General features: G+C 39.9%; 1 protein-coding gene across 23 annotated transcripts in view; it reads left to right on the plus strand.

The window, feature by feature from the left end:
- Lrrfip2 (LRR binding FLII interacting protein 2) overlaps positions 1–16,460 on the plus strand; it is a 106,503-nt gene that overhangs the window by 43,223 nt on the left and 46,820 nt on the right. For 9 of the 23 annotated variants that reach the window (XM_051140082.1, XM_051140086.1, XM_051140079.1 and 6 more), the window contains exons 5-10: positions 87–137; positions 7,276–7,332; positions 7,426–7,470; positions 11,922–11,990; positions 14,271–14,312; positions 16,064–16,129. The exons of 6 other annotated variants lie outside the window; for them this stretch is intronic. In XM_051140082.1, the coding sequence (XP_050996039.1) occupies positions 87–137; positions 7,276–7,332; positions 7,426–7,470; positions 11,922–11,990; positions 14,271–14,312; positions 16,064–16,129 (330 nt within the window). The remainder of the gene's footprint in view (positions 1–86; positions 138–7,275; positions 7,333–7,425; positions 7,471–11,921; positions 11,991–14,270; positions 14,313–16,063; positions 16,130–16,460) is intronic. 8 more of the 23 variants (XM_051140101.1, XM_051140081.1, XM_051140102.1 and 5 more) reach the window with 4 other exon arrangements.

Raw genomic sequence — 16,460 nt, forward strand, 5'->3', positions numbered from 1 at the left:
TGTGACTGAGATTTTTTTGTTTGTGTTTTTTTTTTTGAGAATGCAGTGAATTGAAAACAGTTTATATAAACTTTTTATATTCGTAGCCCTCTCATCATTCCTTTGACCGGAAATGGGGACAGATTCAAAAGTGGCTGGTAGGCCAGGATTGCCTGCCCTGCATGCTGTTATAAACTGCTGAACTAATGCAACATTGAAGCAGAACATTTGACTAATGGTTTGCAAAGTAGGCGGTTTGGTCTGTGTGGACCTAAAGGTCACAGAGTAGCTGTTCTGTGTACAGTAGATGGGTACGGGAGCCCAATATTTTCTTTTGTGGTCAGTAGCCTTACTTACAACTCAGGAAAATCCCAGATCAACAAAGATTGAGTAAATGAATCTGATTTTCCTTTATGGGTTTGCCCTTTCTCTCTCAAATCCCTGCTTCCTCTCATTTCCCACCTTTAAAAACTAACTCTGCAAACTGGCCATGGTGGCACACACCTACAATTCTGGCACTCAGGGAGGCAGAGGCTAGTGGATCGCTATGAGTTCAAGGCCAGCCTGGTCTACAAAGTGAGTCCAGGACAGCCAGCGCTACACAGAGAAACCCTGTCTCGGGGGGGGGGGGGGGGGAGAACAAACCTCACAGGCTCTTCAGTGTGAGAGATGACCCTAGCCCTTATCCATATCTTCTGAATTTCGTTCTTATTTCATCTTTTAGCTCTTTATCAAGAGCGTTTCTACGTGTAACAGCCCTGGCTGTCCTGGACTCACTCTGTAGACCAGGCTGGTCTGGAACTCACAGAGCTCTGCCTGCCTCTGCCTCCCAAGTGCTGGGATTAAAGGCGTGCACTAGCACAAAAGTTTATTTTTTTATGGGAAGTGTTTATAGGTATTTTAATCATGAGATTCAAAAAGACGTTTCCCAAAGAATCACAGCTGCTACTCGCACATCAGCTTTCCCAAACAAATGCCTCTAGAGCAGCGTTTTAAGAAGCAGCCAGCTTTACAGGGTGTGTAACTGTGTTGATCTTTGTATTTAAAACTTTATCAGTCATTGTGTTAGTCCACTTAGAAAACTGAAAACAATGCTTGGCAATCTTAACTTGAGTGGCTCCTCATGTATGAGTTTGTTATTTTGGAGTGCAGGCTGTCCTTTGTAACCGAAAGTGGTATAATTCATTTATCTAATACATTTTTGCATGTTATGAATGCATGAAGAATTTTTTGTTTGAATAAACAAAATCACTTAATTTTCATTTAAATATTTTAATTTTTTGTTTTAATTAAGCATTTAATTCTAAAATTGCTGAACAGTTTAGTAGCTTAGGTCAAACAAAAAAATTAAATACAAACAAAAGCATATATTAAAAGTCTAATATTTCATTTCTTTGTTTAGTGGCTGTGAAGGTAATCATTTAAAAGAATTATTGACATCTGTGTAGCTTAACTAGTGGGAGCACTAGACTTACTAGGCATTTGGCTCAAGGCTTAAAATGTAGTTGGTGATTAGCCTGAGTCTTGACTGATAGGATTGGACATGCATAGGAGGTGGGAGTTTGGTTCAGATGGGAGTAATTGCCACCCCTCACCCCTCTGCCACCGTTCGTTACTCCTCTCAAACGGTTCTTCCACTCTCCTCTGACCTTACTCTTTGGCTGCCTTGTTTGTGAGCCCACATGATAATGTGGTATTCTCTAAACTGTAAGTGACTAATTAGTTTTTGTGAAATCTATGGTACATAAGCACAAATAGGACTGTTGATAGATGATTCTTTTCATGTTAAACATTTCCTTTGATTCTAACTCGTGTGTGTGTGTGTGTGTGTGTGTGTGTGTGTGTGTGTGTGTGTGTGTGGTGGGCTTGCTGGGATGTGAATAGGGAGCATTAGAACATGAAGCTCTGTGTGTCAGCCCTGTGCTGGAGCTTTACTTTGCTTTACTTAGGGGGCCCTTTCCATTTCATATATGAGCTCTTTAGGGTTTCTTGCTTGTTTTGCCAACATGAAACAAATGTAGATGTACTTGGGAAGAGGGAATCATAACTAAGGAACTTTGTCCATCAGATTGGCCTGTGGCCATGTCTGTGAGGCATTTTTAAAATTTCTATTTGATGTAGGAGGGTCCAGCCCACTGTGGGTGGTGCCATCCCTGAGCTCAGGGAGCTGAGCAAGCCAGAGGAGGCCACACAGTGAGCACTGGTCCTCACTGGACTCTGCTTCAGTCCCTGCCTCTGTCTTCCCTCCCCTAACTTGGTTTTGCTCAGTGTTTTATCATAGCAGCAGATGGCAAACTCTGGCCAGAGAAAGTAGAGGGTTAGTGACACGAGTAGCCAGCCTATTTAATCAATTGTTGGCGGACTCAGAATTTGAAGGAGGAAGGAGCACTACGGCTGGTGACAGGGACTGAGAATTTGAAGGAGGAAGGAGCACTACGGCTGGTGACAGGGACTGAGAATTTGAAGGAGGAAGGAGTACTATGGCTGGTGACAGGGACTGAGAATTTGAAGGAGGAAGGAGTACTACGGCTGGTGACAGGGACTGAGAATTTGAAGGAAGAAGGAGCACTACGGCTGGTGACAGGGAAGCAAGGAAAGGAAGGCCTGGGATCGCCCTGGGTCCCCTGCAGCCGTGTGCAGCCAGCTGTCCCTGTTTCTCCTGACCCTGCTTTTAAGTTGTGCGCTTCACTCAGCATCATTGCTGCATGAATGGAAGAGTCAGTGCTGTTTCCAGTGTCTTTTATTCTGAAACTGAAGGAGCAACTCCAGCTCTGGCTTAATAATATTTGTAGATAGAAGCCACCAGGCCTGTTCTGGTGCTGTGGTTTTCTTTTCCTAAAGCTACTTCTTCTCACTTTCAGTGAACTTTTAAAAAAGACTGTGTTTTAATTTGACTAACCTAATTTGACTATAACAAGACAAATTACCAGAAAGTTTTGCTTTGACTTTTAGTTCTTATGAGAAACTCAGTCATCACAGAAAACACCATTGCTGAATCTTTTCTCCATCTGTATTTTGCCTTTACCAACATTGGCCTTTTAGCCATGACTTTAGAATGTTGAGAATATTGAGGCCATACTTAGACCGGGCAGAAACTCTGCCCTGAGCTTTATCTTCAGCCTGCTGTTTACTTTTTGAGACAAAGTCTAAGTTGTTCTGGCAGAAGTAGTCTGTTGGCCATGAACATTCTGGTTTGGATACTTAATTTGCCATTCATGATAGTGGCTGGTCCTCAGACAGCCAGGCAGGAAAAAACTCCCAAAAGTTTGGACTAAATATGTCCCTGTCATTTAAGGCATTGTCATGTTTGGGTTGTTCAGTCCCAATAAAGCTACTCAGGACTATGACAGTGACTGTTCTCATGACTGAAGACGGGAGCACTCTGCCTTTGCGTTTAACACCTAGGAGTACAGTTGGCTGTGTCTGATTAGTCACTGGTGCTGTCACTGGCTGTGATGTGTAGCACTGTAGAGCTGACCTGGACAATGAAGAGAAGAGGGCTGCTCCTCCACAGAGGGAAGGCCCTGAGTTTGCTGTTGTTCTGTGTAACTGAGCCATGGCAGCATGTGTGCTACAGTAATGCTGTATTCATGGTTCTGTGGTCTGCTGATTCTGAGGATCTGAATGCTGGCCACAGCTGGGAGTGCCACTAGATTCCTCCTTAACCCATTTGTGAGACAACTTTCTTTCTCTTTCTCTTTTCTACTCCTCCTCCTCCTCTTCTTCTTCTTCTTCTTTCTTCTTCTTCCCCCCCTCCCCGCCTCCCCGGAAACATGGTTTCTCTGTGTAGCCCTGGACTCACTTTGTAGACCAGGCTGGCCTTGAACTCATAGCGATCCACCAGCCTCTGCTTCCTGGGTGCTGGGATTAAAGGCGTGTGCCACCATTCCCAGCTGTGAGATAACTTTCTATCCTGAAGATGAGGGATCAGATAAGACAGTCTCTAGGATTCCGGAGCCAAACATGGTGACACTTACCTATTATTCTAGCGCTTGGGAGGCTGAGGCAGGCAGGAGGATTATCATGATATTGAGGCTAGTCTAACTTACTGAGTGAGACCTGCCTAAAAAAACAAAACCAAAAACCAAACGCCAAAAAAACCTCACAGAATTCTGGAATTGTAACCAAGGTCTTTCAGACAGTGTGTGGTGCTACTGAGAAAATGTACTTTTCAAATATTTTGGCATGATAAAAATTTGCTTTGTGTTTTCCTTGTTACTTTACCTGAACATATATTTTTAAAATTAGCTTAGGGAAATGCTGTTCATTTTGGTATCCCTAGCCATGTGCAGGTAATTAAATTTAAATATATTAGAATTAAATATAATTTGGAATTTAGTTTTTTAGGTGTGCATTACATTAGAGTTTTATAGAGGAACAGAATCCACAGAATGAATATGTACTATTAAATGATATCATATATAAATAGTATAAACAATTATTATATGGAAACAATAATTAATTAGATATACTATATATAAAATATATTATTAAATTAGTTTACATTAAAATAGTAACAGTGGTTGTCTCACACTTGAGAGGCTGAGAACCAGGTAGTTGCTTGTCTTTCCCCTGTGTGCTTCACCAGTTGGGGTCCTCTCATCTCACAGGAGCTGTTTTGTAGCTGTTGGGAGGCCAACAACTTGGTAGTTGATGTGTCCGACAGACTGGGTGCCTTACCAGTCTGTATCTGCTGCCAAAAACCTGGAAGCTTCTGGGAGAGCTGCTGTTTCTTAGTCCATGCTGGAAGCCTGGAAAGACTGGTTCTGCTGTCAGTGATGCAGCAGCAGCAAGGGTGAAATCAACCCAGCAGTGGAAGGGGCCACGGGAGCGCAGGGAATGGCTTCCTTCTGCCTCACCCTTTTGTCTCTGAGGGGCTACTAGAAGGTGGGTCTTCCCATCTCGAGTAAGGTCGTCTTACTAAGTGTGTTGTTGAGAGGGCAAGGCCATTCTTGAGGGCTCCTACTCAGTGATACTGATTGATTTGTGGCATGTTGGACAGTTTCAGCACTTCAAGTACTCGGCCACATGTTGCTAGTGCGCTACCACACCACACATATAAACTGTTGCTGCCATCACAAAAGATGCTACTAGAGAGTGCTGGTTTAAAGAATGGTTTTAAATAAGCCATCGGCTATGAAATAAGCCATATTCTTTGTGCAGATGAATGTCCAGTATGGAACATATTTCACTTTAGTCTTTTTTAGGTCAAATTTTTTTTCTTTAAAAGTTTTTTACTAGATTTATTCATTTTTTTATTTTATGTGTATTTACCTTGCATGTATGTATGTGGACCATTTGCATGTCTGATGCCTGTAGAGGTCCGAAGAGGGCGTTGTATCCCCTGGAGTTACAGATGGCTGTGAACCGCCAAGTGGGTGCTGGGACTATAGCCAGGCCTTTTGGAAGATCAGCACGTGCTGTTAACCACCATTCATCTCTAGCTTCTGTCAATTTCTCAATGGAATTGAAAGGAGAAGCTGCTTCAATATAGATGTACATCAGTGCTTAATAAGATTTTATTGTAGAGTTACGTTGATAATTACATAACTGCAAATAAATAGGGGTTCATCTGCCCTTGTTTCTTTGTTGGGATGTGTTTGTCAGATGAATTTTTGTTTGTTTGTTTGTTTGTTTTGTTATGTAGCCCTGACTGGCCTGGAAGTCACTGTAGACCAGGCTCATCTCAAATTCACAGAGATCTGCCTGTCTCTACATCTTAAATGCTTAAAAGTGCTCTTGTGTGGTTGGTGGAATGGAAAGAAAAAAATAGAGTAAAGGGAGGATTAGTTATTCAGCCTTGACTAGCACCCCAAATAACTCTAAGGGGCATGTAACATTAATTTGCCTGTGTAATACAAGGCTTTCTAATTAGTTTGTAGTCAGCTACCGCTTAACACTGTGTGCTCTGTTGTGTTACCTCTGTCTCTTAAGACTGTGGTATTGCTTACAAATAGTGTAAATCAATAGTGATGCCCAGAGATCACAATCCCCTGTTGGAAGTGAAGTCACAGAATCGTCATGTTATCTTTAAAAGGACTTTAGGGCATGATTTATCAGGTATAGCAGTATACACAGTGGATGTCAAAAGATGATTTTTTAAAAAAAATGTTCATAAAAATTGAGACCGAAACGAAGGAGTAAACCGTGACATTTTGGTTGAATTGCTGTTTCTGTTTTGCAGTGAATGGCCAGAGATAGCCTCATCTACTTTTCAGCTGCATACCGGTCTAGCTGGATTGCTAGATAATGCTATTATAGCATTGCTTCCTTTTGGAAGTCAGCATTGCTGCTGATAGGCGAGCTCATCTAGACTAGGTAGGTGTAGTTTTAGTTTCTTTTGTTTTCAAAGACAGGGCTTCTCTGAGTAGTCTTGCCTGTCCTGGTCTCAAACTCACAGAGATCTATTTGTCTGCCTCTGCCTTCTGAGTGCTGGGATTACAGGTGTGCACCGCCATGCCTGGTTTAGGTGTAGTTTTTCATCTTGGTGCAAATTACTTTGACAATTTGGCCATTGAAACTGAAAACTCAGAAATCCTTTATGGTTGCAGGTGATCACATGCTGGGGCCTGGCTGTCTGATGCCCATGGAAAGCTGCTGCCTCACTGCTGAAGGGCAGTGTTGCACATAACTTAGTCGACTAGAAGGTGCAGCCAGTGTCTTCATAAGCTGCGTAAGGCTTGATGTACCTCTACCAACTGTGAACAGTTGTGTTCTTTCTTCTGATTGGTTTATCATATTAGCACACAGGGTGTATTTCCTTATTTTATTTTCCGGTTAGAATAGTGAGAGGAAGGGCAGGAGGAACACCCCCCCCTCAAAAAACAAACAAACAAACAAAAAACAACAACAACCAAAAAGGTTCTTTACAGGGAGCACCAGGCTATAACCTGAGTACTTTTAAAGCAACATACATTCTTCTTAAAATACATTTATGACAAAGTAAACATTCTTCTTACTTATATAAGTCAGTACTTACAATGAAAACTAAACATCTGCTTTCAGTGCTCAACTCAGCATCTGTTTGCTGAGTGCTGTCACATGTTCTGTCTCCACAAGTAAATAACACGCGCTCAGACATAAACACCTGTTTAACTAAAAACTCAGCTTCGCTTGTGTCTGCCTTTCCACCCAAAGCCTGTGACGCTACCAAACTCAGCTTTGGAACCGAAGTGTCGAAACCTGCTTTTCCTCAGCTGGTGTCACTGTGCTTTTGCTGGCTGCTTTTGCTCCTTTGCTTTGACAAACAATTGCTTGTTCAGTGATTAATTATTCATGTACTTTCTTCTTTCCCAGGAAGACTCAGAAAGGGCCAGGCATTCTCACCGGTCTGGTCATCACCGTCCTTATCTGGTTTGTAGTAACATATAAGCTTGCTTGTAGTGCTGTCCTTTTTGGCTTCATTTGCTCACAGACTTCTAATGTGTTTGGTTTTATTTTCACCAGGGAGTTGAGGATGCACTGTCTCCTCGAAGTCTTGGCAGCCCCAGGGTTGGTATTCTAAGTTGTTCACACTCAATAGCAAAGCGTGTAACTTTGTGCCTCTTCAGCATCAGTGACTATGCTAGCAGTCCGACAGTGGCCGTTTGTGCCTTTGCCTTTAACAATAAGTGGAAAACACTGGCAAAGCTCTTTAATGAAAAGAGACGTTTTCTTTCAAATTATTGCTAAAAATCAATCAATTCTAAAGTGTTGAATATTTTTTACCTTAACACAAGCCTATTGATTTCTGTAGCAATACCTTTGATTTCAGCAAAATGATAACATTGGATTTTATAGGATAATATCTGCTCTGTCCTAATTTTTAGTTTTTTCCTCTTTTTATATCTTAAACTGACAATTGATTGAATGAGCAGTAGCTTTAGGCCTTGCCTGATTAATTGCAACGATAATCACATGAAACTATTGACTTGAAAATTTTTCTTACCGTATGTATAGGTATTTATAATGTCCCAGCATTGTAAGTGGAATGTGGATCTGCTGCCTAGTGTCTCGCATGTGCTGGAGCACAACTTCTCCTTTTACTTCTTCCAGAATTGTGCCTTAAAACAGTGTTCTGCATTTTATTTTAGTTGCACTTTTCATCACTGAAGTTATCTTTTATATTAAGGGGTGTGTGTGTATTTGTTCCAACTCTGCTTTCCTTCCTGCTTTATATAAAAATGGATTAGTAGAGCTATTCTGACATACCAGGTAAAAACATATTTATATTTGTAAATACCTCATTATACTCCAATACATTATTTTCTTTCTTTCTTTTTTTCTGTTTTTTTTTTTAGTTTTTCCAGACAGGGTTTTTCTGTGTAGTCTTGGCTGTCCTGAACTCACTTTGTAAACCAGGCTGGCCTCGAACTCACAGAGATCCACCTGCCTCTGCCTCCCGATTGCTGGGGTTAAAGGCATGCTCCATGACACCTGGCACATTATTTTTTTTTGGTGTATATAATCTATTGTGTTCTCATAACTTTATAAACTGGTTTCAAGTCCTATAAGTGCTCTGTTTAGTTACAAATTTTAGATTTGTTTTAGAGTAGTTTCAAAATTTCAAAGAAATCTAAAATAATTGGTAGCTTAAAGATATCTTTACAGGGGCCTGGGAGGGTGGCTCAGCAGTTAAAAAGCGCTTGCTGCCATTGCAGAGGACTTGGGTTCAGTTCTGAGCACCCACATGGCAGCAGCTCACAACAGTCTACACCTCCAGATCTAGGGCATCTGATGCCATCTTCTGGCCTCTGCAGGCACCAGCACCAAGGATACACATTGTGCATATACATACACGCAGGCAGAACAGTTAAAAAATGACTTTTATATATATGAATGTTTTTTAGGCAGAAAAATGTACGCATTTGTCATGCTTCCTGCAGGAGATGCTTTTTCTTTCCTCTTTAAATTACTTTAATTTACTTTAGTTTCAAAGTTGAGGGCCAAGGGCTGTAAAATGTTCCCTGATTTCTTTCTGTGACCAATTTCCTTGCTTTTATAACGCCCACAGTGTGAACTTTCACACACCATGTTACTGAGCTGAGTAGGGAAGTTGGATCATGTTAGCTGATCTTTAAGTTTGACCTGTTAAGGAACTTGAAGACAAATCTCCAAAGAAATGAAGTGGCTACTAAGCAGCCAGGTGGATTTCCCTTTTTCTTTTTCTTTTTTTTCTTTTTTTTTCTTTTTTAAATTAGGGTATCTGTAAAGATGTGATTCCATGGGTAGAGGAAGGCTTTTGTTGTTGTTGTTTGATTTTTCAAGACAGGGTGTCTCTTTCTCTGTATAACTGCCCTAGAACTTGCTTTGTAGACCAGGCTGCCCTTGAACTCACAGATATCCTCTTGCCTTTGTCTCTTGAGGTCTGGGATTAAAGGCATGCACCACCAGCCTTGCTGACTCTTAGTATTTTTGAAAGTTAATATATGAGGGCTGAGGATGCTGCCAAGTGGTAGAGTTCTTGACTACCATGGGCAAGGGCCTGGTCTTAATCCCCCTCACTGAAAGGAGACAAACTGCGAGTGAGCTTCAAAGGTACTAAAGGAGGCTCTGCTCTCTTCACATGCATGTGCACATAACCAACGCGTTTTACATGTATATGTTTTTACACAATGAAATCTGAATGCTCATTGATAAATTAAGTTGCATTTCTTTTAAACAGCATTCTTTGTTTTTTATCACTCTGGGATGGAACCCAGCTCCAAGTGCTCCTCCACTGAGGTGGAGCCACGTCTCCAGCCTTTGGGACCATGCACTCTCTTCTTTCTATTAGGATTTCATCAGGATTCCAACTATTTGGAATTTTTGTTTGTTGTTTTGCTTTGGGGATTGGTCCCAGGGTATGTGGCAGACCACTGAGCTGATTCTTGGCTTGTGAAATGACTTCACCATTTCCATTAATATGAATGCATCATATAACCTCTGTCATCTGTAGAAATAAACATGATGGTGTAAAATGGTGACCTAAATATTCTTATGGTTTACTGTATTGTTTAGAAGTTTCAGTGTTTCTCTACCTGTGGTTTTTTTGTTTTTTCTTGTTTGTTTGTTTTTGTTTTAAATTTAAGAGTTAGGTATTTACCCTTTTTCTGAGCCTCTTCGGAAGAGAAAGGGAGGACTTAGGTAGGAGGGAGGGACTGGGAGGAGAGAAGGGAGGGGAAGCAGTGATCAATTGGGATGTAAAATAAATAAATAAAAGTTAAAAAGTGAGGACTCTTGTCTCAAAAAACAACAGAAAACAACAACAACAACAACAAAAAACAAAAGGAAAGAAAGAAAAATAAAAGAAGAGTTATATATTTAAAAGATTTGTGCTGTGTACACATTTATTTGAGTTTGAAGCGTTAGCAATACCTGGATGTTGGTTAGGGGAACTGGGGTTTTATGCTGCATTCTTAGGACTTTGAACTTTTCTTTTGTCCAGCTACCTTTCAGCTACGCTGTTGAAAGGTGCCCCTGACAGAAGCTATCTGGGTTGAAAATGCTGTAGATGTTAGGACCCAAAACAAAAAACAAAGGAAGCCTGAGACTGAATCTAGACTTGGGGGAGGGACCAGGAAGTCAGTCTTAGGCTGTGGAATGGCGCCCTGTCTGCCTTCCTGTTACCTGGAAGCAGATTGCTAATAATTTGGATGCCAGTAGCCGCCTTAAAAAACACTACAAATGCTTCATTATTGTGCGCCCCAAATACAAGAAGACAGTAGTAGAAATCTCAAGTTAGGGAATAGAGTGACCTTGAATCATAGTGGAGATTCCTACTATTTACTTAGTTCCTCATCATATATTACTGGCTTTGAACAATTGTTTTTAGGTAGGGTTGGTGTTGCCAGGAGTTAACCTGTCTTATTGTCAAAGAATCTTCAAAGTAATAAAAACATCTTTAAATGTCATATTCTGTAGGTCTCTGAAGTTTTTGAAGACCTTATCTAACTATTGTACCTTATCTATTTATAGAATCATATCTGTTAAACCTGTAATGTATATTCTTGTAATATAAATAGACTAGTAATTGACATGACCATGATCTGATCAACTAACAATTAGCTTGTATAACTTACTTATCCTAAACAGCCTGCGATAGCACTTTCAAAGAACTGGAAGTAAACCTTGTGTTCTACTTGAGTTGTATGGGTACAATACCTCATATTAGAGTAGAAAAATATATAATGTGTGTGAAGAATAATCTTACATTTGAATTCTATACCAGTGTATCAAAATTAAACTTATAATTATGAGCATCAAAGAACCTCCTTATGGAGATGGCTTCCAATGTGGCAAACCAGCCACTGGGCAAAATGTCCTTGTTTTGGTCACTGGCAGAATTCTGCCTAAAAATGGATTGGATACAGGCATAGTCGAGAGCCAAACTTTGCCAAGACAGGGTAAGCAAGTCCTCAATAGTTCCTGCCTCACAAATATGTCTGTCAGATATACTGAGCCTGAAGGCTGAAGATGATGCCCCAATGTTATAGAGAGTTTTGGGTGACTGTTTAGGCAGCAAACTGTCTCATTTCTTTCATGTTGGAAGCTGCCAACCTGCACTTCCTGTTTACTTGGATAATTAATTTTATTCTTTCTCAAGTCTCTGATGGGGTCAAAGACCAGATCATTTAGTTTTACAATTAAGCTTAGTTGTTTGGGGGTTAAGATGTTTTTAGGTCTAGATAAATGTTTTAAGTTGATAGAGATGAGATATGACAGATGTTGATTTACAGTCAGAATTTTAGACTCACCAAGATAGGAAAGATGTTTTCTTCAAGGCTGCCAAATACAAATAGCCAAACATTTATGTAACATTTATGTAATTCCTGATTGTCTCGTGGTTCTTCTTGCTGTATGTAATTTATTATATATATGTAATAATATAAATATATATATAAAAGAATTAATTAAAAAAAGAAATAATTGTTTTTTAAATTATTCTTTTAACTTGTCTTTTGTCATTTAATACTACACTGAAGAGTTCATCGAAGGATATTACTGGGACACACTGGAGCAGAGCCAGTACACCCAAAAGGAGAGACATGATGGTGTGTAATTCTGAAATGTGTAGTCGTAGATTTTTATGCATTTACTGTTGATTTCCAGTATTCTGGACATAGAAACAAAAGGAGTAGACTAATAAGACATGAGAGTTTCTACTTTTTTTCCCCAGTGTGAACATTAAAGCAAGTTTCTCTGAGAATGTACCCTCCCCCCCCCCATTTTAAATACTGTCCTAGTTTCCTTTCTGTTACAGTGATAAAATACTCTGACAGAAGCATCTTAGGGGAGGAGAGGGTTTCTGTGGCTCACACTTCCAGGTCACAGTTCATCACTGAAAGAAGTCAGAGCAGAAACTCAAGCAACAACTTGGAACAAAACTATGGAGGAATGCTACTTGCTTACAGACACATGATTAGCTAGTGTTTATAAAGCCTATGCATTGGATGGTGTGGCCTACACTGGGCTGGGTCCTCCCACATCAGTCAGTGAGATAACACCCCTCCCCTTCCATTTCCCCACTGTATTCCCACAGGGCTTGATCTAGGCAGTTTTCAATCAGGGCTTTCCCTGATTGAAAGAACTGTATGTTTTAGTCATGGGTTTGTTTGTTTTAATAAAAGAAATATTTTAATTGGGAAAAGAAAGAAATGAAACTTTTACAGTGAAAGGACTTGATTTTTAGAGCAATGTCACTTACATTTTCAGTGAATTTATACCAGTGTTAAAATTGTACCACAGCCTTATATTAAATGAAATATGTTTATGAGGTTTCTGCCGTATATGCTCTAAATGACTATCTATACATATACATACAAATAGACAAACTTTGTTGTATTTTAACTAGTATTTCAAAATCGTATTAAAGTTAGATTGCATATTTTCATCTGTTAGGATATTTTAAGCTTTATAATATTATTTCTACAAGAAATATTTTATTATTTAGTCTATATACAGATTTCTAGTTCTCTGTATGTATTACTGAAACAAATTTTAGAAAATTACATATAAAACTTATGTATCTATCTATATGTATATATAATAGATACTTGTTTTTATGTTTTGAGATGAGGACTCACCAAGGGCTGGCCTTGAACTCAGTTTCCTGCTGCCTCAGCTTCATTGCTGAGTCTTGGGATTATAGGCATGTGCCATCATGCCTAGGCTCAGGAAATGACATTAACTTTCTGTGCACAGCACCCTGTGATACTTTTCCTCCTGTTTTTCATGGTTTAACTGCTAGTTAAACTCACTGAATTAATTTCAAGAGGGAATCAACTTAAACTTAAGAAAACATTACTTTGAATAATGTCACCTAAAGCCTCAGCTCATTGTAAGAATGTAAAAGAAAGATATTTTTGCAAAACAGTACTTTAAATGTTATATACGCTTACCTTTGGGTAAGCTTGTTTAAAAACTTTTAAGCTAGAATGCTGAAGAAACATCATTAGAAGACTAAATCCATGTAGCTGTTTCCCATTCATTTTCTTAGTTTTTCAAACATTATGTTCATATTAGGGCGCTACATGGAAATGTGCACTTTCTGGCCTTACTAATATTGTACACTTTTTTAATTATCTAATATCATTTGCTTATTGACTGTGCGCTCCACATTTTGTTTGGCCAAGTTTCTCATTTTGTTGAGAATTTTCTTGAAGAAATCAGATATTTAGGTGTATGTCTCTAAGAATGCTTAAGGGCATGCCCCTGCTTTGACTCCTAGATTACCCTTTGCAAGCTGGCTTAGCTGTGTGCTCCTCCTTGCTTTTTCGGCCTTTTAAATGGTGGCAACAGCGGTAGCAGTCACAGAGATGAGGAGGAAAGCATCTTTGACTTCAGAATGGTTCATCTTTACATTAATGCCTTCCCTAGGCTGTATTGTTCTTTAATAGCCTAAGGTTGAATCTCCTACCGTTACTAATTCTGAATTTTGTTATTTGAAAGGAAAACAGAAGCTGAGGTGTGTCTCAGGGTAAAGTGCACGCACAGCATGTGTAAGGCTCTAAGTTCTAGCTCCAGTGAAGTCAAGCGGGGGGCGGGGGGAGTGGGAGTACCATCTTTTGGATGTTTAGGGTGACATTCTGTCTCAAACTCCAGACTAGCTAGGGATACAGGTGCCTATCACCTGTTTTAATTAAACATACAGTGCAGCAATAATTTCTACTAAAAAAGTAAATGTTATATCCAAACATAATAGCTTTTGCATTTAATAATCTTTTGCTTTTGAAGTGGTACTGTTTTGAGTTTAATAATGACACATGTTGCCTTTTTCCTTATGCTCCTGACTTTGGTGGTTCAACCAACTTTCCTACTTTTCTGAATTGCAGTATGATACCCTCAAGGACAGATCATCAAGGCTTTCGTCATTAGTATGTAGTGCATGACTTTGTGTTATGTGTGAGGTTTTACTTTCTAAACACCAGTTATTACTAATTATAGAATTGTTGCTAACTTTCATGGTTTTGTTATGATCATTTGGGGAGAAGGGTGTAATAAAACAAACCCATTGTTTTTGCAGTTGTGGCATAGTCTGGTACCCATGGTTCAGTGGTAAAGTATGTCTTTAGCACTGCAAAGCTGTAGGTTTGCTTCCCAATACCACAGAACAGAACAGAATAGAACAAAACAAGCAAAAATGCCTCAAAATGGATCAGACATTTAATGTACTAAGCTCTGTTGTATTTCCGTTTGTCCTCTAAAAAGGAGCAGGCCCCCTGTGCTTACTTGCAGCACAGGAAGACTGGATTGTTTACTTTTTAACGTCATGTTTAATTTGCCTATGTATATGTGTCACATGGCACACACGTGGAGGTCAGAGGACAGCTTGTTGGAGCTGGTTCTCTCCTGCCATGTGGGTCCCAAAGATTGAACTCCATTCATCCAGTGTCAGGCTTGGCAGCAAGCATCTTTATTCTCTGAGCCATCTCTCCAGCTACTGTGACAGTGTTTTGATACACCCTGAGCTACAATAGCATAGACCTGTTCTTCATTTTATGTGTCATAGCTGGCAGGATACTAAATAAAACATCCAGCCGTGATGGGTGGCAGCTGTAGATGCCTAAGCATTTTGGCTTGACATGTTGGATTAGGTAAGGAAGTCATACTGGCTTGTTTTCTTTGGGTTACTATTATGTTGGCAGATTGCCCAAGTCTAGATGACATAGTTTTCACTTCAAATAAAGTATAAAAGACTATTCCCAATAAGAAAGTAAGTTTATCCTTAGTCTTAAGGATCTAACCTTGTGTGAGTTGGTTTCCTAGGGCAGCCTGTTGCCCTTTCCTGTTTCTAGGTCCTTGCAGCTGCACTTTTCGCCACCTAGGTTGAGTTTATTGTCTGCTGGTAACAGTACTGTCCTTTGTCCCCCTGAGAGAAGTGATGTTTTTATCTAATCATCTTTCAAAGTACTTTGTGTAAGCCTGAGTACATACATTTTAGGTATTTCTCTTCTGAGTAGTGTATACCATGGGTCTGCTAACTTGGTCTAAGAGTACTGTTTGAGGTCTGGAGAGGCGACTTAAGGGTTAAGAGCATTTACTGTTCTTCCACGGGACCTGAGTTCAATTTTGAGCATCCATAATGGCTAGCTCTCAACCACCTATAACCCAGTTCTGGGGATCCATGCCCTTTTGACATTTGCACACATATGGCATATATACACAAATTAAATCCAAAAGAATGTTGTCTTCAGTAATGAATTGTCCTTTTAATTTTTTTTTTTTTACAGTACTGATTTTGCTTTTAGATAAGATGGCTAAAGGAAAGTAGACTCTTGTTACCTACAGCTTTCTAAAGACAAGGAAATAGGGGATGAGACCCAAGCGTGGTGTACAGTGAGGGTCCCCACAGACATTCGTCTGATTCTGTGTCGTAATAGGTTTCCTTTAGCTGGTGAGACACCAGCTTAGATAGTAGGCACGAGGAGATGTAGAGAGGGTGACGTGCTCGAAGCCACATATCTTAGCCTTCCAAATTCAGTGGGTCTGTCGCTAACAGACAGGAGGTAGGTTGCATGTGCACTCCTCTGTTCCATACATACTTTGCTATCATTTTTATAATGAATTTCACTCTTAAAATTTTACTATGTGATTATTAAAGTTAACTTTCAATATTTACTTCCAGAGCCATTCTTACAGTCACACCCACGGGATGAAGAAGCGGTCTTCTAGTTCTCATAAGGACCCACTGGTTAGTTCTGCTTCAGAGGTTTGATCCAGTTGTGGTAATATGGGCAGCACCAAATTACAATTGGGGTTCACTCTGTTCTACTGGTAGAAACAGTGAAACGTCTAATAGAGCGTTCCCATGTGAGAACTCTCAAATCCTTTCACCTGCAGTTCACACTGCAGAACGAATAGACTTTCCATTCCAGTCACCTGACCAAACATTTCTTTGGAGAGCAAATGCTACAGAATTGGGGTGCTCGGAACACTTCTTTCTCACTGTGCCATCAGCAGAAACGCAATCTCTAGCTTCCTGCCAATTCTGGGTTCCCATGTGAGCATTGGAAGGATTTAGC

Source organism: Acomys russatus, chromosome 32 (genome assembly GCF_903995435.1).
Source record: "Acomys russatus chromosome 32, mAcoRus1.1, whole genome shotgun sequence".
Classification (NCBI taxonomy): Eukaryota; Metazoa; Chordata; class Mammalia; order Rodentia; family Muridae; genus Acomys; species Acomys russatus.